At 34.4% G+C, this 22,479-nt stretch overlaps 1 protein-coding gene across 3 annotated transcripts; it reads right to left on the reverse strand.

Moving 5' to 3' along the window:
• Positions 1 to 3,732: 3,732 nt before the first annotated feature.
• On the reverse strand, positions 3,733 to 21,796 carry LOC129319999 (uncharacterized). 3 transcript variants are annotated; one of them, XM_054965125.1, is made up of 12 exons: positions 21,686 to 21,796; positions 15,760 to 15,997; positions 14,981 to 15,102; positions 14,757 to 14,893; positions 12,980 to 13,055; positions 12,843 to 12,879; positions 11,433 to 11,680; positions 10,269 to 10,532; positions 10,010 to 10,111; positions 9,829 to 9,879; positions 9,271 to 9,358; positions 3,733 to 4,177 (listed from the first exon to the last, which is right to left on the reverse strand). In XM_054965125.1, the coding sequence occupies exons 2-12, from the start codon at positions 15,926 to 15,928 to the stop codon at positions 4,008 to 4,010; spliced, it is 1,464 nt and encodes a 487-aa protein (XP_054821100.1). In that variant the 5' UTR covers positions 15,929 to 15,997; positions 21,686 to 21,796; the 3' UTR covers positions 3,733 to 4,007. The 3 variants fall into 3 exon arrangements, with proteins under 3 accessions (XP_054821100.1, XP_054821098.1, XP_054821099.1); XM_054965123.1 differs by lacking the exon at positions 21,686 to 21,796 and adding an exon at positions 20,588 to 20,921; XM_054965124.1 differs by lacking the exon at positions 21,686 to 21,796 and adding an exon at positions 20,605 to 20,738.
• Between the last annotated feature and the right edge of the window lie 683 nt (positions 21,797 to 22,479).

The raw sequence follows: 22,479 nt of genomic DNA on the forward strand, positions 1-22,479 counted from the left end.
TGTCAATCATAAATAAATTGTTGTAAAAATCAAACGGATACTTGTTAATGAATGACTAACACGTATAACTAAACCCTTGCTATCAATTTTTCTAACTTATTAAAACCACAATAGATTGTTGTTAATTTCAAATGAATTGTTGTTATTTTACATATATTACTTATTAATCTGATATGGACAATTATAAATTGTGGGTTTTAAAACTTTACGCATTTTACTTGTTAAACATCTCAATGTATTGTTGTCAATCACCAATAAGTTGTTATCAAAATTCAAACGGATACTTGTTAATGAATTACTAATATGTATAACTAAACCATTCCTATCAATTTTTATAACTTGTTAAAACCATAATAGATTGTTGTTATTTTACAAATGTTAATCAATCATGAATATATTGTTGTTAAAATGTGTGAAGTTTTAAAGCTCCTAGTTTATAATTGTCTATGTTAGATTAACAAGTAACATTTGTAAAATAATAATTTATTTAAAATTAACAACAATTAATTGTGATTTTAACAAGTTAGAAAAATTAATAGGAAATGTTTATTTGTACATGTTAGTCATTCATTAACAAATATCTATTTAGTTTTGACAACAATTTATTTGTGATTGACAATAATACATCGGGATGTTTAACAAGCAAAATGCGTGAAGTTTAAAGCCCACAATTTGTAATTGTCTTTGTCAGATTAATAAGTAACATTTGTAAAATAACAATTATGGTTTTAACAAGTTAGAAAAATTAATAAGAAGGGTTTATTTGTATGTGTTAGTCATTTATTAAAAAGTATCTGTTTGGTTTTGACAACAATCTATTTGTGATTGACAATAATATATTAAGATGTTTAATAAGTAAAATGAGTGAAGTTTTAAAGCCTCCAATTGTAACTGTCTATGTCAAATTACAAGTAACATTTGTAAAATAACAAATTTCATTCAGAAATTAATAACACACTATTATGTTATTATATGGAAGCGGTTAGAAGCTTAGTTTATTACTTATACATTTTTTTTTACTATATGTTGTTAAATGATTTGGTGGCCTAGTGTCCACTATGTTTTTTAGGTGGTCAAAAGTTATGGGATCAAACTCTCTCTTGGCCCCTAAACCAATTATCTTTGAAAAAAAATGTCACTGGCGCTAACAGCAAGGGCTCTAGTGACCTTGCCGCTAACGATGGTCCAATGACCAGTGACGATGGGAGCTTCTTTTTTTTTTTTTTAATTTAAGGGGCAATTCCATCATTTTGCTTTATGAAATTAATATGAAAAAAGGACCAGAGGATTGCAGAGCAAATATAAAATCATTTGGTCCTTATGTGATATAAATTTTACATAATGGTTCTTGGATGCTACTTTCCCAATTTTTTTCTTTTTTAGATTTTCATTTTTATATGGAGATGTTTTTTGTTATGCATAATAATTATTCAAGTTTAGTTTTAAGCGATTTTTAATTGGATTTCTATCAGTTTAATAGGCTTAAAATTTTGACAATGCATGACCCAGTAAGAAGCTAGAAAGTATCCAAGTGTTCGTTTCGTTTAGAGCTCCGCAAACACTCATTTGATAAGAATGAAGTAAAGTGATTTTCTCTATTTTATTTTTGCGTCATGTTTATTATATCTTTAAAGTTATTATTTAATATAGTTATTATTTTTAAAAGTAGAGGCAAAAATTATTTTAAGTTGTAACATAAATTTTTATTTTGCATTATGTGCATTTTGGCATGGCATTAGAAGTTAGAACTATACAGAGATCACTTGGCAAAAAAAAAAAAACATGAAGAGATTGTTCACTAGCCAATTTAGATGTTGATTTTATTATTGTTCTAATTAAAATGAGAATTTTTATCAAGTATATACTTCACTTGCATCACATTAGAGTTAGTGTCTAGTTGATAATAATTTGTGGCTTATAACCTACAAAATTGTAGAATTAAATCTCACTACTGATGTGAGGATATTGTTAGTATATAATATGTAAGTACCTTTATGAATGCTCCTTGAGATGACCCTGATGAGCCCTTAAGATCCAACCCATCTAAACTTTTGTAAATAAATAAATAAAAAAGAATCTAGTTTTTTATTATCTTATTTAGTAAAAAAACCTGTTTTGTACATCCTTGACAATAAGATGAAAATATTTGAAACCGACAAAAATGTGATTCAATGATGACTTGTGTAGTTACGATAATATCTAGAGTCAACAAATATCCCAAGTTTCAAATCAACATGATGATGGAAATTAAATATAAGTAATTAGTAATTAAGAATAAACATGGAATCAAAAACAAAAAAAGTGCAGGAGCATTCAACAAATTATAATGAAGAAATGACCAACAGATTATATACGAACACACACGTGCATTCCGTTTGTAAGTTGTCAATGCATGTTTCCGAACTTAATGAATGGGATAATATGCTTTTAACAAATTAAGCAAGTTATTACTTTTGCCGTTGACGTGTCCTCCCAGTCTTCAGTCTCTCCATCACTATATTGTACACTCTATTTATCCCTCCATATTTTTAAATTTATTATTTTATTTTTCCCTCACCCAATCCTCTCTCTTTCTCTCTTTCTCCCATTAGAGATTGACGCAGGTTTAAGATTTCACTTGTAATTTTTTTAAAATAATATTTTTTGAAAATTTCATGGTAGAAAATTATCTTTATTTTTTAATTTTAATATTGTATTTAAAAAAATAAAAATTTATATAAATTATAAAAATAGTAATATTAAATCAACCATGTCCATAGTATATCTTGATAATCAATTTACAACAATTTATAATATTAAATTAGACCATCTAAATTAAATTTACACTACTCCAATTGCTTGATGATAAACAAATTTATTAAAATTTTTTATAATTTTTATAAATTTTATTTTAATTAAAAATAAAATAAAAATCAAAACCTTCAAATCTGGATCTTGCCTTCACCTTAGCAGAGGCGCGAGAGGAGGAGGACTTAGCATATAGAATCTGAGTCCCTATTCTGGGGTCTGCCGTGCAAGATTACACGGCAAAAATCTCTTACTAGTTAAAAGGAAGATTCATAAACCTTATTAAAAAATATATATATATAAAGTTGTACAAACGAGGGTCCCATTTGTTGTTTTCAATTACTTGTGAGAAAAGGGTAAATTTCGGGAACTTAGAACCAAACATATACAAAGGCAACAATAGCCATCACATTTGTTGATAAAAAAAATAGCCATCACATCTTGTATTCCCATCAAATTAGAGCCCAGAAATGCTTGAAAAAGTGAGTACAAACTATAGTTTTGTGACAAAATTCACTTAACATTAAAAAAATTTCGATAATGATAAGGAAGTCTCATGGCAACATGGCCAATCATTCAATATGTTTCAAGCAAATATTCAATACAAAAACTAATTAAATATCTAAACAGGTGTTCATTTGTTATGCATGCACTTATGATCAATCTATTTCGAATAAAAAAGTACTTAATCAACGGATAAAAAGGTGCATGAGATGAGAAGAAAAACATAAATAAAGCCTCCAAGTAATAAACAGTTAACTTATCCATGATGAATTCGTATGAATCAACAAATATGAAAATAATATCAATCCGCAGAATATATACCATTTTCGTTTAAGGCGGACTCATTCAATTTTTTTTTTTTAACAAAAAAGGACTCATTCAAATTTGATTGGCAAAAATTGTGTCGACTCTCTTGAAGGAAGAAGCTTTACTCAATTCCCAAAATACAAATTAAACCTCATCCTTTAATCCAGGCTTCAATACAACTATTCCTCTCACAAGATATCTCATAATATGGCTAAAGCAAGCAAACTGTACACTTATAATGAAGAGAGAGGAGGTGGAAAGAAGGGAACAAAATTTGATACTATATAAGGTGGTAGAAAGAACAGAAATTTGAATCTATGAAAGAGCTCCAATCAAAGAACAAGTAAAAAGAAACAAATAGGTAGAAGGGATAGGCTCAGTAACACAGCAGAAGAAAATGCAAAATTCGATCAAAATTTAGTGCCGTAGAAACCGTTCGGTCCCAGAACTGGAATCGGTCGAGTTGCATAAAGGGAAGGTTGCAAAACTGGATTGTGGTTTTGTAGTGAACAGGGCTGCTGCCCATTTGCTAGGACAGGTGGCGGAACACAAAACGGCATCACTTGACCCATTGTGCCTCCTGCCTCAAAAATAGAACAATTAGAGCAGATGAAATGGATATTTATGTTTTCCAATAAGGATGCTAAAATTGAGTCACATAAAATGCATTAGTTTCTACATGACTTAACTAGTTAAAAGTCATGGCCTCTAAATTTGAGAAATTCAAACAATTACAAGAACTACTACTTTCATACACAACACTGCAAAACTGGGTAGAAAGATATTGCAAAAATATATATATATATATATTGACCTGCAATGATATGAAGATGTAATTCAAATTTTTAGCAAGGGTGAGAAGCACTTAATTTGGAACCTCTTCAGCTAGAGTGCAGTACAAAAGGAACATCACACAATTATCAACATAAGCCAGATATCTCAGTGTCCAAGTATTTTATACTAACACACTATAAACTATAAAATACCACCTACTCCAAAAGGAATTATACTCGTCTTCTTTTTATGGGAGTAGAATATTTAGTTTTACTAATTGGCAGTGTGATTAAAGTGTTTTATAATAGCTGTAGGAACCAGATTTAAGATTTAACCGTTTTTTCAAGTGATACAGTTGAGAGTCATTTCATAGAAAAACTTGTTGCAATCAAGATGCTAGATATTATCAAAAATTTGTTTGAAACCGAACGAGTTTATAAATTCCTCTTTGGTTCGCACATTGAATTTGAATTAGTAGAATTCTCAGTCACTCCCAGCTGCCTTCCATTCGTGGAGTTTTTTCAATGGTCAAGCAAGAAGAGAGCTGTAAACGCACTACTGGGGGTATTCATTCACCTCTTCCTATTGAAGTTTTGGCATGGCTGCCTGAGGACCATCGCTAATAATAACAAAGCAAAAAGGGGAGTCGCCCATTCTGTGATCACTATAACAAGCTGGACATACCCGGGATACTTATTGGAAGATTCATGGGTGTCCAGATAAACCAAAAGGGAAGAAAGAAAGCAAAGGGCTATTCTACTAGTCTTGATGATAAGCAAAAGCTTGATCTCAATCAGTTAAGGGATCAAGTCGACCAGCTACAGAAACTACTCAACACTCATGAAAGAGATAAGTCTCCAAGAGAGAGTATGTATGGCCAACGGTTTAGTGGCTACAAAATCAGGTATGATTTCCATTGCTGACCCCTCTATTCATCAAGATTTGAATATGTGGATGGTGGATTTGGGGGCTACAGACCACGTGACATGTGTGATATCTCATTGTTTACGGACTTGAGACCATGCGTTGAGAAATGGATTGTAAAAATTGCAGATGATTCATGTGTTGAAGTTGCTAAAATGGGAAACTGCTGTCTTATCTCTAACTGTTACATTGGAGAATGTCCTATATGCTCCTATGTTGGCTTGCAATCTGATTGCTATTGGAAAACTCACTATATGCAATAAGATTCATGTTAACTTTAGGTCAAATGATTGTTATTTTCAGGATGTGAGGACAGGGAAGATGATTGGCTAGTGTAAACGTGAGGGCAATCTTTAGTACTTTCAAGGCAAACAACCAAACAAGGACGGCATGTGCAACAAGTACTCATCCAAGCACAACATCAGCTGGTTTAGCTGCTCAATCAATTTTTGGAGAAATAAAGCGTTTTTACATTTTTGTTCTGGTCATCCTAGTTACCGACTATTTCAAGAAATTTTATCCTCAAGTTGTGAAGAAAGATGTTTCAAACTTTTCTTGTGAAATTTGTTCAATGGCTACGCATACTCTCCCATCCTTCTCGACCCTACAAACCTTCCCAACCTTTCAGTTTAATTCAGTGATGTTTGGAGACCCTCTAAAATAAAAGGCGCAAATGGAGCATGCTAGTTTGTCACTTTTATTGATAACTTTTATTGATGATCACACTCATTTAACTTGAGTATATCTTCTCAAAGAAAAATCTGAAGCTCCCTTGGTTTTCAAAAATACCATGCCATGATTCAAACTCAATTTCAGGCCAAAATTCAGGTTTTACAAACTGATAATGATTATTTCAGCACTAGTTTTGAAAATTTTCTAGCTTCCCATGGCATTCATCACCAAAGCTCTTGTGCATATACTACTCAGTAGAATTGGGTTTTCGAAAGCAAAAATCACCAAATACTTGACATGACTCATTCCCTCTTACTTGCCACCAATGTCCCTTAGCTATTTTTGGGATGATGCTATCCTCACCTCTACATATTTGATCAACCACTCTCCATACAGAACCTTGCATTTTAAAACACCTCAACAGGTTCTTCTGGAAACTTACCCTAACACTCAAATTTTGCACACATTTCCGCTCATAATATTTGGGTGCACAGCCTATGTCCATACCTAGCCCTTCCAAACTCAATGCCCAAGCTTCCAAATGTATCTTTGTTGGCTATTCTCAAACTGAAAGAGGGTACAAAGTGCAATCATCCACTTCTCATAAATATATTGTTTCAAATGATGTCACTTTTAATGAAAAATGCCCATTCAGGGGGAGAGTGAAGATGTGGAATGGCCATTTTTCGAAATTCCACAGCCACAAACTCAAGCATACCCTTCTCATATCCAACCATCTTATTTTCAGCCTCTGGCCAAGTCTGGACCACCCCCTTGAAACACCTGCAAATGGTCCTACCAGTATGATTAATGCAAATAGGAGTTTTAAGGATAACAATCATGGTTCCATGAATGCAGAAATAGGTCCAACAGACCCTGTTGCAGTGGCACAACAGCAAAGACAGGTTCCAGAACAGCAGCCAAGAACAGCAAACCAAGATAAATCACGCCAATCATCGTCCTGAACCTCAAATCCTCCCATTGATGACCTAGGTTGGCCTATTGCTTTGAGGAAAGGGGTAAGATCTTGCACTACCAAACATCCTATTAGCAATTTTGCATCTTATGATAAACTGTCTCCTACCTTGAGAGCTTTTACAGCAAGTGTTTCAGTTGATATACCTAAGAATGTTGAAGAAAACAAGAAATATCCAGCATGGAGATTGGCAATTAAGGAGGAGATGCAGGGACTAAATAAAAATGGAACCTGGGAGTTGGTTAAACTTTCAAAAGGGAAATCCACAGTGGAATGTAGGTGGATATTTACAAAGAAATACAATGTTGATGTGTCCATCAATAAATATAAGGCTAGATTGGTTTGCAAGAGGATTTACTCAGCAATATGGGATTGATTACCAAGAAACATTTGCCCCTGTAGCAAAGCTTAACACAAGCAAGGTCTTGCTTTCTTTAGAAGCAAACCTTGATCTGTCCTCCACACCAACTTGAAGTCAAAAACACCTTCCTTAATAGTGATCTAGAGGAAGTTTATATGGACATTCCTCATTCAGAGATACTGATAATCAAAACAAGGTGTGTATATTGAAGAGGTCACTATATGGCCTCAAACAATCTACACGAGCTTGGTTTGAAAGGTTTGCCAGGTGATAAAGTAGAAGGAATACAGCCAATGCCATGCTGATCACACTTTGTAAAGCATTGTAATGGGAAAATTGCAATTTTGATTTTTTATGTTGATGGTATAATTATTACAGGTGACACAAGGGAACTCAATAACTTGAAGAAGATTCTAGCCACTGAATTTGAAATCAAGGACCTAGGAAATCTCTGATATTTTGTAGGCATGGAAGTTTCCTAATCCAAGCATGGTATAGTGGTATCATAGAGGAAGTACACTCTTGATTTGTTGAAGAAGACAGGCTTGTTGGGTTATAGAGCAGCACGTACTGAAATTGGACTATCTGAAGGATACAGCTGGGTGCAATCCAAATAAGGAGCATATGACTGCAATTTACAGAATATTGCACTATCTGAAGGCTACACCTGGGAGAGGTCTTTATTTCAATTAAGGTAATCAAAAGGGAATTGAAATTTATTCTAATGCAGATTGGGCAAGATCTGCTGTTAACAAGAGATCCACCACAGGCTATTGCACGTGGGGGGAAGTACTGCTGAAGCAAGAAACAAATTGTTGTATCAAGAAACAAACTACTGTATCAAGAAACAAACTGCTGTATCAAGTAGTGCCGAAGCAGAGCTTACAGCACTTGCACAAGGGATATGTGAACGAATGTGGCTTGATAGATTCTATGCATTGAAGATAAGGTTTTCTTGGGATAATACAGCAACAATCAAAATTGTAAAGAATCCTGTACGTCATGACAGGAGAGAGCAAGTTGAGATAGATAGTCATCTTATGGAGAAGAAAATGGGGAGTATGATTGTTGATGTTACTCATACCTCAACACAAACAAATTGCAGATGCATTGACCAAGGCTTTATCCAAGGCAAAGTTTGAAAACTTAACAAACAAGCTGGCAATGATGAGTATCTATTCTCTAGCTCAAGAGGGAGTGTTAGAGGGGGCCCAAGCCCATTTAATGAGATCATTATGATTTATTAGTCATCAACAACAACAACAACAACAACAAGCCTTTATCCCACTAGGTGGGGTCGGCTATATGGATTGCAAGATGCCATTGTGCTCTATCATTTATCAAGCTTTTAGGAATATTATTAATTAAGAGATCGCGTTCAACAACTTCTAAGAGTGTTCTCTTAGGCCTTCCTCTGCCCCTCTTAATCGGACTCAAAGTTATATGTTCCACTCTTCTCACCGGTGCCTCCCTTGATCTTCTTTGTACATGCCCAAACCATTTCAACCAATTTTCTACCATTTTTTCCTCAATAGGTGCTACCCTCACTTTACATGCCCAACTCCGCCTATGTTTATAGCCAGTCCCAAGCCCGGGTAAAGGAGGAGGGTTGTATTAGGCCATCAACAGCCAATGTAAAACTTTGTTGAATCTATTATGAACATGGACAATAGACGTTATTAGTCATCATTATAATTAATATATTTTATTTATTTTCCAAATTAGCATCAGATTTTTTGTGATATGATATCTAGGATTTAGGTTTTCAGAAGGTGTTTGATTGATACAAACCCTAGTTTCTCCCTATATGTATCAGTTGAACCTAAGAATAAAATTGAAGCTGAGAAATCAATTGAGCAACCAATTTCTTCAATGATAATGAAAACTATAATAAAGATAATGCAATTGGATTATTTTTGGTGTAAAAGATATATTTTTCTAATTGAACAAAACTATCATGTTTTACCTTGTTGCTTAGGAAATTGAACATGATTCATATTCAACAAAGGGCGTGGTGAGACAGGTGAGATAGACATAGCACCATGGACCAGATCCTTCAAGCACAAAATTAAAATTAGCAGATGATTATTAAATAATACAACAAACAATTCCAAAGGGAAAAAAATTACAGTTCTTCCAATTTAATGTTTAAGCTAGATGCTGGCCCCATGCTTCACAGAGTTTTAGAGAAGCCACAATATTCAAGCCCTATGAATAATGTGGCCTCCTAGAATTTTATATGATACATAGATTTATTGATGGCAAACTAAAGCATTATATCTTCATCCAACAAGACACATCCAACCATTTCCTGACAAAACCACCCCGTAAACAATTCATATTTGTGCAATCACTATTGATAGTATTCTAATAACTCTGTAATTTCTTAATGTTTCTTTTTATCTTCTTGACTTAATTAAGCTTTGTTATTTAAATTGAAGAAACTTCCTTCCATCAAAAAAATAAAAATTGAAGAAACTTCCCAACTGAAAAGGGTTGTAGTTATCCAATCATTCTTTCTTACATGAGTAACAGGATGGACATAGACAAGCTGCCCTGAACGCCCAACCACAACCTGCACATATAAATGCGACATCTTGTTAACGGCCAATTGTTCAAAAAACTAATATAGATGGCCTTGAGTGAAGGAGTAAACAGGGGAAGAAACAAAGTTAGATGGCAGATAAAAATCTTTTTCTACTTACAGCAGGACAGCTAGGTTGCAGATAAGTTGGTTCAGACAAAACAGGATTATAATGTGCAGCAAATCTTAGAGGTTGTGTACGATGCGTCAGCTGTCCAACAATCTGAAGCCAAATAAGGATGAAAAATAACAATAAGTAATACATGATTTCTAAACATACCTGCATTTATAATACTTGACATGAAAATCACATACCCTTGCAAGTACATTTTCATGCACATAAACATTAGAGAAAGAAATGACTGTTTTTTAATACATACAGGTTGGGTGAATTGAGAGCCACTGCCACCATTTGCTGCTGTCAAATTACCATACTGAGCAACTTTAACAGGCAAAGAAGGACGAGACACAAGAGTGTTGAATCCAACTTCTGATTGAATAGCAGCAATGGGTACAACAGAAGAGGAATTTGGTAGGTAAGCCATGTTCGCAACTGTTGGTACGGGTGGCACAGTAGGAGTAACTGAAATAGGATTTACAAAGGACGGAGAGAAAACTTTGGCATCTGGGTTGAGCTTGAATTCCTAAAAGAATGCCATAAAGGAAAGAGTTAAGAGTTTATTGACAAACTGCAAACAATCATCATATTAGTTCCATCAAGAAATTCTGTTGTGCTACTTCGTCACCAAAAACTGCAACTTTTAAAAACAAATTACTTCATTAACTAAAAAATGTTGTAATATCAAAATAGAAGGCAATGGATCATTTATTCAAAAGTCTCCAGGAATAGCATAACTGAGAACTTAGGTGATGTACCAATAACTTATTCATGATCTATTGGTTGATATGACAAAAGAAATGCACTTGATGTCTTTTGCATGCACAATAAAACCTTGCATCTCCAATTTGGGAAGCCTTTCTGATAGATTTCCCTATTGCTGCACAGACCTATAAGAGGAAGTTTAGGAAGAAACATGAAAAGGGCAAGCCACTTTATGGGAGCCAGAACATTGACCTTACTTTCCTTACTCTTAAGGAGAAAGAGAAGTCAGACTTAGAGCTGACTCTGGGGGGTTGTAGGCCTGTTTAGCAGAAAGTAAGATTGGGGAATGTGCAGGTTGCTTTTAGGGTTATAGTAGTCGTTAGTTCATTTTGAAGGGTAAGCCATATTTTGTGTTTTGGTGAGAGGAAAGACTGGCTATCGAAAACCAAAGGACATTCTTGGTTAGCATTGCAGTGTTCTTGTTCCTTAGTGGCTGGTTGAGTATTTCAGTTGTAACAGGGAATAGGGCTTGTTCTAAATCAGTGAAGTGCCTTGGTAACACTGATTTAGCCTTTTGGAAGTATTATTATCAAACCTCAGAATTTTCCTTTATCTGTTGGCTCTTGTATTGTTATTATTTCAGCATTTTTACTTGTTGAACAGCAGGATTGGATCACTTTCAAGCAGCAGTTAAAGGTAGAAATCATATTGACTTATTTACCTTAGCGTTCTTTATTGATTCTGTACTCCTTAGTACAGATTTTGCTGAAATATTATGCAACTCTGAGGCATGATCCCCAACTTTAGCGGCATCTGTAGCAGCAAAGTTGGCTAAATTAGACTTCTCACAACATCGATCATTAGCTTTAACAGATTCTGGAGCACTGTATGACCCATTCCCAGAAGATTTAGCTGTCATGTATGCGTGTCCATGTTCAGCAAACCCTACTTGCATAGGACATGCATCCACTGAAACATAAATAGCAATGAATTAAATAAGTAGGAAAAACAGAACTAAGAAAGCATTATCCTCATGTTCATTCTAGGACGGAAGAATTAAATAATATAAGATGCCATGAACCGGGACTTAAATTATGTGGGCCTGGTTGAAGTGCAGTTGGTATTGTCAGAGAGAGAGAGAGAGATACATGCACATAACTTGTTATAGTCATATCCGTAATAAAAAAATGAAAGACAAATTGCGAAAGAAGTGAACCAAATTGTTTCTCACAAGAATATCTCTTAGGGAAACCAGCATATTGTGTACCATTGTACCACACCAAACAACAACAACAACAACAAGCCTTTATCCCACTAGGTGGGGTCGGCTACATGGATTGCAAGACGCCATTGTGCTCTATCATTTATCAAGCTTTTAGGAATATTATTAATTAAGAGATCGCGTTCAATAACTTCCAAGAGTGTTCTCTTAGACCTTCCTCTACCCTCTTAATCGGACTCAAAGTTATATGTTCCACTCTTCTCACTGGTGCCTCCCTTGGTCTTCTTTGTACATGCCTAAACCATCTCAACCGATTTTCTACCATTTTTTTCTCAATAGGTGCCACCCTCACTTTTTCGCGTATGTGCTCATTTCAAATTTTATCTTTACGTGTATGTCCGCACATCCATCGTAACATTCTCATCTCTGCTACTCCAACTTTATGCTCTTGCTGTCCCGTTAGAGCCCAGCATTCACTACTATATAATATTACCGATCTGATAGCAGTGCGATAAAAATTTCACTTCTAAATTATTGTCAAATAGTCCTTTACCAAATTTACAATATAAATATTCCGTCTTACTTCTACTCAGACGAAAACCTTTCGACTCCAATGTCCTCCTCCATAACTCAAGTTTGCAATTAACCTCTTCTCTTGTCTCTGTTATAAGAACTATATCATCCGCGAAAAGCATACATTTCGGAATTTCCCCTTGAATATGTTCCGTCAAAACATTTAAGATCAAGTTGAACAAATAAGGACTCATAGATAATCCCTGATGTAGTCTAATCTTTATAGGAAAATCTTTTGTTTGATCACTAGGCATTCTTATACTAGTTACATCTATTTTTATTGATGTCGTCTCATATAATTTTGCATGTAGTGTAAATAATAAATATTCAACTCACTTTCAGGGCTCGAAGAATGGCCTTGAACCTTTTCAACCTGCAGAAAATCATATTGCATAGGCAAAAATAAAACCCATCAAATGTGTGGAAACAAGATATCCAATATAGAAGTATAAGCTAGGCTCATGTTGACATACAATTTTTTCTTCAGCAAACCCAAACTTCTGTTTGCAATTACCAGTTTGCCCTTTCAACATGTCATCTCCATCCTGTCTGTCAATAAAACCAGTTGACACATGCCCAAATACGAAAAGAAATAATCTAATGGATCAATGTTGTTACTAACTTTATAATAGGAAGCATACACGCCAAAGTCTCATATTGATCAAAATTGAATCTTACAATCCACAGGTAGCATGATTTTTATAAAATGTCTAATGACATATTACTTATCCAAATATATTCTAGAACCAAAAAAAAAAAAAAAACTTTATCAGAGTTATGACCACTTGTCTCAACCTAAGGAGTTCAGCTCCTTCAGCAGTGTTCCAGCATGTTCCCCCAGTTATTATTATTATTATTAATTGTTTTATGAGAATCTAGTCAGATCTGACCTAGAATTTAAAAGCCTAGAGCTAGTAGACAGGCTTCTTGTCTCAAACAATGTACCAAATTTCATTAATAAATCATACAGACTTAGAAAACTCATTAAGAACTCAGCCATTTTCCTTCATGGTATCTAAGCCATGGTTCAATTTGGTACACATCAAGCCCTAGCCCCTGCAACATAAAAGAATGGGGTGACTAAAGCTGTCAAATCACATAGTATAGCCGTGCAAGTCCTACGATGTTGATCACAACTCATAAGTTGGACTATTGTATATAGGCCAAATAAACACATTTGGGTTTTTTATTAGCCTATAAATAGACATGTTCCCATAGCTTTGAATTTTTAGATTAAAAATTTTGATTATTTTATGAACAGCCTTCACTTCAGCTCTATAATGAAATCAGCAAACTCATCAACATTGATGTCTTTCGACATTCCAATCTGACCAACAACTCTCATCCCCATCCCTTCCAAGAGTATAGCATTGATGTCCTTCATTGATATCTTTGGTTTCAACTTCTTTAAGAAAGCATTGGTTAAAGATGTCTTCGCATTAAATCCTGATTTAGCTTTCATGGAATCTTGATTTCCTGGTTTTATTCTGTTGGGTTTCAAAATGACTTCATGGGTCACATTAACCCCTATTTTGTTTTCAAGTGTCATGTTCTTCAGCACCAAATTTCTTGACATCCTAATCCACCCCATTAGCTCAGCAAGGTCTGACTACACAAGATGTAACCATCCCTGACTATGATACATACATGAAGACCACCACAGACACACTACTGCCACTTTGCTCGTCAAGAATTGCCAGCAAAGCATTAGAAAATAATTTTCTAATGCCATTTGTGACATTCCAACAAGCTGTGAAAGGAGTAATTTGAAAAGGCCCAACAGCAAGGTCTGAAATGCTTAAGCCCAAGCCACTAGCAGCATTCTACTCATGCCTTATATGCCCACTATTTTGCAATGTTCCTAATGTTATAGGCATGAGGCTTCAGGATCATTGCACAGATGTCATCAAATTAGTGTTCAGCAAAAGCTGCACAAATTTTTCTAGTTTAACAAGTATCCAGTAATTTCAACAAACTACAAAATCAAGCAAGTGTTTGAATGAAATCCATCAACTAACATTTAAATTTTCCAACCATCATTCATATCTTCAAGGAACATTAAATAAAAACTGCATCTGATTATTCTAGTAAAAGAATATGTAGAAAGTCCCTTGCTGGTCAGGTTGATGTGCATAGTCATTAAAGGCAAGAAGCAAAAAAACAAAATATAGCATGTAACACACAACCCATCAACTTCAGTTAACTCAATGCATGTCTATCATCCATGTGAATGAACTTAATGTAAGGTACCTTGATTCATTAACCTGCATTTTATCATCCATCAGAGACCCTTCTGGTTTCTCTACACTAGAAGCAGTATGCTCAGCTGCCTCTTCATCGTTACCAGTCATATTTCCACTAACACCATCGGCAGGAAGCATTACACCCTACACAAACACATTTACATTAGGCACATAAATTAAAAAAAAAAAAAAAACTAAAGGTCAGAAACTAAGAGAGCAAGAATGGCTAACCTTAGCAACAACTTGCACAAGGTCATCTGATTGGATTACTAGAGTATCTATCAACCCCTCCTTTCCCACATTCTCATCACCTTTTCCCTTCTTGATCATCCTTGCTTTCTTCAAAATGATACCTGAACATCAAAGGAAGCAAAACAATGCCATCGAGTAGTACAACATTCCAATAAGAAAAAATGCTGGTAATAGTAATTCGAACCAGATCTTTCTAACCATTCATTTTAATGCGTCTATCTGTAATCTATAAATATAAAAATATGAGATTAACTCACATGTTTTCAAGTTTCCAACAAACAATGAAACCATCCGCATGGAGTTCAATAGTAACCCCCAGATCCAATAGTACAAGCACACAATCAAAAATACAGAAGTATCGTAATCAAATTCTAAATTCAATTCCTTTCTTCATTTAATTTAGCAATAAATTTATAGAAAGTGCAGAGAAAACCAATTTTATGTGACCAATCATATCACTCCCACATTTGATGCCCGAAACCAAAATCCATCTACACAAGATCCTCCATTCACGTTTTGGTAAACAGATTATGGAACAGGAAAGAAGCTAAGAAAACAGGAAAAACAAAACAAGCACCCAAAAGACAATATCATATGATAGTAACCAGACACAAGCAGGATCATCAGAACTTCCCATTCCATAAAAACTGATACAAGCTTCCGACAAAATTCAAAGCTGAATATGAGTTTCCAAGGGAGAAAATGGAAGAAATTAATAAGTAGAAAATTAGATAGTGCACCTAAAACAAAAAACTCACTGTAATCTTTGTCAGCAGAAGCAGTGTGGAAGATTCCAGAATAGACAGAACCATTCTTAACATGCACGTCAACAGGAAGGCCAATGATGCACATGGTGGCAAAGAGCAAAGCCTCACACAATGAAGAAGAAGAGTCGTCTGAGAAGAATTCTCTACTTCTGCAACCCATCTCTATGTATTTGATGGCCTCCAATTCTGTACTTCTCTCTAGAAGTTTCCTTGCAAAACGTGAAGAGATCTGAACAATAAAAGAAGCATAGCATGAAGCACATTACATGTGTTTGGACTAGCGTTAGTCAAAATGGAGCTTGGGCAAAAATGAATTGCAAACTTGATTTTAGATAAAATTGATTTTTGTTGTGATGAGATTTATGTTTAGATGCTTTTTTCAAAAGTGATTTTGAGGAAATGAAGATGTTTGGATGGTGTTTAATCAAAAACACTTTTGGATGTGTAATTATTAAAAATGATATGAATTTTATAATCAAGGGCCCATTCATTTTAACTTATTTTATGGAAAAAAAATCACTCTTTTCTTTTAAATCTATTTTGTAAGCTTTCATGATGCTTGTTTAAAAGTAGATTTCTGATTGTTTTAATAAGCTATTTTGAGTAACTTTTAAAAATAATCCAATGTGATAAATGCAAGAGAATTCTTTAAAAATGGGGGATATAAGAAAACATCATAAAACTTTAAAATAATTAAATAATAAATCATTTTTACAAAACAAAAATTGAGGAAGATATTATAAAATTTTAAAATAAAAATAACAATTAATAATCACTTTTTTATCATTGTAACCAAACATAAAAAATAATGTCTACTTTTTATAAAATAAATATATTTTTATAAAATCTTCAAATTGTCTGAAAATCACTAATTTTTTTAATATTAAACAAACGGGCTGTAAATACTTCACATATAATTAAACTACATAACATATATAATTTGATCTATTTAGCAAATAAAAATATATAAATAGAAAAAGAAATTAAAAATAGGAAAAATTCCAACATTAAAAAATTAATCATGAGTTTTATAATAGTACATCATTAATTGCCTTGCATATACTTTATAATTTGATCTCTTCTTGAATGATGAACTCAATCTATCTTTGACAAAGATGTCATACTTGAAGGTGACGATCAATACTGATCCACAAGATCATCAGCCTCAGGCTCAATTACATTTTTCTCTTCATGACTTATGAATTCATATCGATTGCTTTTTCTCTCACCACTCATCTAAAGCATCTACAGTATTATTTTCATACTACCATCCTAAATCTGTCTCATGACCAAACAACCAAGCCATTCTTGCATAATTCAACAACGATCTTAGTAGCCTTCCTATATCCCATACAGCATATGGCTTGTTGTTACTCATTATGCTACGCAATGCACACAATCAATTTGTATAGCCAACACAACATAAGCCAAACCATTAGCAGATGACTCTGGCACAATCAGGTACAGCTCTCACTTATGTTCTTACTGGTATGGCTAACCCCACAAATATATGGGTGGTGGATTCTGGTGACATAACAGGATTTAAAGAATTAATTTCTGAATTTTCTGATCATCCCGAGCATGAATCTGTTGAAGTAGCCAATAGGCAATATATTAAAGTGATGGGCCCTAGAACCATGGTTATCTCTGAAAACATTGTGCACAAAAATGCCTTATATGTTCCAGATATTCAGTAGTTTGTTGTCCGTGAGACATAAAGTGGCTCAATTAAATTGTCTTGTTATTTTTTACAAAAGTAGTTGTGATTTTCAGGACTTGATCTTGTGGAAGATGATTGGCAATGCTAAGGAATGGAATGGGTTCTTTACGTCCAAGGATCTCCACCAAATAGTTCTCATGCTGTTTTTTCTGCTATGTATATTGAAGATCTTATGTTAGTGGCACTCTAGATTAGGCCACCCTAGTCTCAATTATATGCAATTTTTGTATCCCAATTTGCTAAAAAAGTTCGCAATTCCTAACCTTCTCATTCCTATATACCAACTCATCATTTTGCTCTCATTCATTGTGATGTATGGGGTCCATCTAAAATCTAAAATTGAAACAAATTCTAAGGCCAAATGGTTTGTAACCTTTATTAATGACCATCCTCAGTTAACTTGGGTTTTTCTAATGAGAGAAAAATCATACATGTTCACAATTTTCAAAAACTTCTATACTTTTGCTCAAAATCAATTCCAAACTTCAATAAAAATTCTTTGAAGTCATAATGGAAAAGAATACTTGAACTCAAAATTTAAAGTTTTTCTAGAAGGACATGGCATACATCTTCAAACTTCATGTGTTTATTCTCCTCAACAAAATGGAGCGTTCGAAAGGTAAAATAGGCATGTACTTGAAGTTGCTAGAGCTATCATGTTTGGTAGTAATGTTCCCAGTAAATTTAGGTGGATGCTATTCCTACTTCTACTTAATAAATCGAATGCCTTCTAAAACCTTGAATTTTCAAACACCTCTTCAAAAATTTCTTGAAGCATATCCTTCTTCCCCACTTACTATCTCTATTCCAAAAAAGGTTTTTGGGTGTACAGCATTTGTCTATAAAGATGGTGGGGGAAAAATGGAACCTAGAGCCATCAAGTGTATTTTTCTAAGATATTCTTCAACTCAAAAGGGTTAGAAGTGTTATTGTCCTATTACCAACAAAGTGTATGTTAGAATGAATGTTAAATTTTTTACCCGACAACCTTATTATCCAAAATCACCCATTCAAGGGGAGATAGATAAGAGTGAATGGATAATTTGTGATACTGAGAATGATCATTGATAAGAGTGAATGGATAATTTGTGATACTGAGAATGATCATTACACTACTAATTTCCAATCTGGCCAGCAAAATAATGGCCCCCCAATATCGCTAGACACTTCTATCACTCATTCATTCTCCTCAGACTCAAACAGCCCTGCTATTAATCCTAAGAAAAGCTTTGAATAGATTGATTCCTCTTCAGAAAACAGTTCAAAAACTCATGAATCAAAGTCAAAAAATTCTGGAAATATCCAACATAGATCTGAATCTCAAGAAGCTAACCCATTTGACCCTCTCAATGAACCTTTTGATCCTGATTTGTCTGAGACTAGGGTAAAGGAGTCTAACAGTGCTACTGGACAGCACCATTGTTTAGAAGAACCCATTACTTTACCAATGCAATGCAAAGCCATGATTCCATACCTGAGGCAAGTCTTGAAGACTTACATTGGCTGATTGCTCTAAGAAAGGGAAAGAGAAATTGCACTAAGCATCCTATTGCAAGGTATGTGTCATAGTCATACAAGAAACTTTCTCCTCATCTGAAAACTTCTAGTGACAAATGTTGAAAAAGAAAGAATACCCAAAAGTTTCAAGTAAGCTATTTCTGACCCTAAGTGGAAACAAGCTATAGAAGAGTTAAGGACCCTACACAAGAACAGAACGTGGAAAATTACTGATCTACCTAAAGGGAAATCGATTATGAGCAATAAATGAAACTTTTGCTCCCGTAGCTAAACTAAATACTATGAAGGTTCTGTTATGTCTTGCTGAAAATTTAGATTGACCTATTCATTAACTAGATGTTAAAAGTGCCTCTTTAAATGGTGACCTTGAGGAAGCAGTTTACATGGAGGTTCCCTTGGGGTTGAGAAATTCAGAAAATTCTCATAAAGTCTACAGTCTTTACAAGTCTTTACATGGGCTGAAACAATACCCAAGAGCTTGTTTTGAAAGGTTCACTCAAGCTATCAAGGCTTGGGGTTATACAGTGTCAGATAGATCACACAGTGTATGTTAAACACTATAGAGAGAAAATAACAGCTTTTATTGTGTATGTTGATGATATAGTGTTGACAGACAATGATGCAGTGGAGATCACTAAGCTAAAAAAGAGCTTGGTAACTAAATGTGAAATCAAAGACCTCGGCCCATTGAGATATTTCTTGGGCATGGAAGTGGCACAAACTCATGCAGGGATTAGTGAGTCACAACAAAAAATACATTGAACTTGCTAAAGGAGACAGGGATGTTGGAAGCAAGGCCTACTAATACTCCAATGGAGCTTCATCAAAAGCCAACTATTAGACCTGTTACAAGTTTGTGGTTTTATTTTGTTGTCATGTAACAGGAATTGGCAGCATGTAATCTACACAAAACAAAATCTCTGACATAAGGAATTTGCTTCGTACAAGAATCATCAAGGAATATACTGTCTCCTTTTATTTACTACATCTAACAAAATTCTCCTTAGAAGAAACAAACATAGAACCTTTCCCCAGTGCTACTGCCGTGTCCTCCTCCCCTATTTAATTATCAAAATCATTTTTTTAGTTCTGTTAACTATAAAGTTATATAGCATTATTAAACATAAACGATTGCCTTGGCAGGATTGGTTTGATGAGTATACGAAGGTCACTGGGAAGAGTATCATTCCGGAAAAACCAACTGGCTCAATCAGGTGCATATTTTGATTAGTTTCTTTAGCATTTACCAATTAATCAATATATGTTCTATCCAGTCATTTATATATTCAGTTTACGCAATTGCCTTCCTTCTTCATCAAGAACAAAGCAAGAAGCACCTTCAACATGCTCTCACCCAAAGAGGTAACAAACAAAGAAAGACATATATATTATTTCATGCGCTCGCGCACACAAACACACACACATGCAGATTCAATCCAAAAAAAAAAACGACTACGAATTCTTGAAAAAAAAAAATTCCAATAGCACCCTGAAGAATGTCAACCTTCCTTTGGGTTCAGCATGCACGTTCAATGGGTACAAACACCCAAATTAGAAAGAATAGGGAGAAAAAGATGAAACCAGGTGAGCAGTCGAACCCGATGAGACGAAGAACTGGGTGAGCAGCAAAATAAGATGGCAATGCAAATCGAAGCAAGTGAGCAACACAAGATGAGACGAAGAAGGAAGGCTGAAAGATCGCACGAAAGAAGAGACGGACAAGAGACTTGGGACGCCGCAACAAAAGAAGGAAGGCCAGATCTGAGATACGCGAGGGTTATTTCTGGGAGTTGAGAAATTCTGATGGCAACATGAACGATGCAACAGCCACATGAGAACGCAGAAGCAGGGTCCAGGCGCTTCTAGCAGGACTCCGTTCTGAGCAGCAACGGCGTTTTACAGAATATTGTGTTGGCCAGCCTGTACTTATCCAAACAGAACTTACGTTCTTTAGGGTTGCACAAAAACCGGGTAAGAGGGTAAGACCGAGGTAGCCTTCAACCTAAGGTCTGGTCAGAAAGATGATCGGCTTAAGTTTTTGGACCCTTAAATTGGTCCAATTTAGTTAAACTTGGATTTAGAAACCTGGACAACTTAATTTGAGATATCAAGTTTGAGTCTCATATTATGCAGCAGCCTAGTTGAGCATACAAAATATGTCTCGCCAATGGTATCTGCAAATCTCTTTTGAAGAAGACCTCATTTAAGTGGGGATTTAAATTAGTCTGAAGTGGATTGAGTGGACAATGAACCCAACATACTCAAATGCTTCAGGATAGAGTGTAATAGAAAAAAAAACTTGATATCCAGACAGAGCTAAACTTAATCCATTTGGTTATTGGACAAGTCATGGGAGTGTAATTTTGTTGTTGTTGTGGCTGATGAAGAATCCAAAATATTGGGGCACCTTTTTTTTTTTTTGAACAAGATAGAAAGTCCACCTGAAAACTCAACAAAAAACTAAAAAAAATATTACAGGTTAAAGATGAAAGATGAAATAGGAGGAAGAAGGAGAGAAATCATAGCAATGTGCAAACTCAAATCTTAAAAAAAATATCAAAACCAATCCACATCGTAATTAAGAGCCACAAAAGAAAAACCCAAATATGAAAACCTTGAAACACTTTCTTTTATATGCACCCATCAATGGAGAAAGCCAAGAGCAGATCTGCAACTTACGGCTACAAAGGAACGTCGACCAGGCTAGAAGATAGAGGAGAGAAAGGGATGAAGCTAGATGAAACCATTGATAGCGCCGAGGGTGGGGCGGAAGCAAAGTGAAGAGTGTATTTGCAAAGTGATGCACATGAAAATGTTTTATTATAAGCTACGGGTCAATATATAATATATTAGGATGTCAAGATTGGTCTCACTAAAAATTAAGTAAAATAGTAATTAGGTAATAAAATTTTTATTTTTATTTAAGTTGAGGAAAACAAAATTTAGATTTAATATTGCAAAATAAAAATAAAAATTATAAAAATGCACTAAAATTAAAATTCCAACAATCACAAATAATCAAAATAACCTAGGATGGTTAATCCCTTCTTCAATTCATAAAGTATGTAATTACCCAAATAAATTCACTTCATATTAATTTATTAATCTAGAGTATTAATAGGAATAATTATCTTCGATTAATTACATCCATCTCTTGAATTAATATGCTATTCCTAATATAAATACTCAAAGGCAAAAAGTCACTAACTCACTTTAATGTGATTATATAGGTTCAATGGGTATATCCATATCCTATTGACAAATTAGAAATAATTCTAATCTCACGTTACTCAATATAATGATCTAATTTAGATTTTATTTTCCCCTTCCAAGGTAAAATCTAAACCCCAAAATTCATATTCAATGGTGGCTAAGCATCAAGCAAACAAATAAGCACAAGATAGGTAAACAAAACTAATATTAAACTTAAATAAATGGTTCAAACATGCTCTAATCCAAGAATCAGTTCATAA

This window comes from Prosopis cineraria, unplaced genomic scaffold, assembly GCF_029017545.1.
Source record: "Prosopis cineraria cultivar Desert tree isolate PC_DT_omini unplaced genomic scaffold, ASM2901754v1 PC9, whole genome shotgun sequence".
In the NCBI taxonomy this organism is placed as follows: domain Eukaryota; kingdom Viridiplantae; phylum Streptophyta; class Magnoliopsida; order Fabales; family Fabaceae; genus Prosopis; species Prosopis cineraria.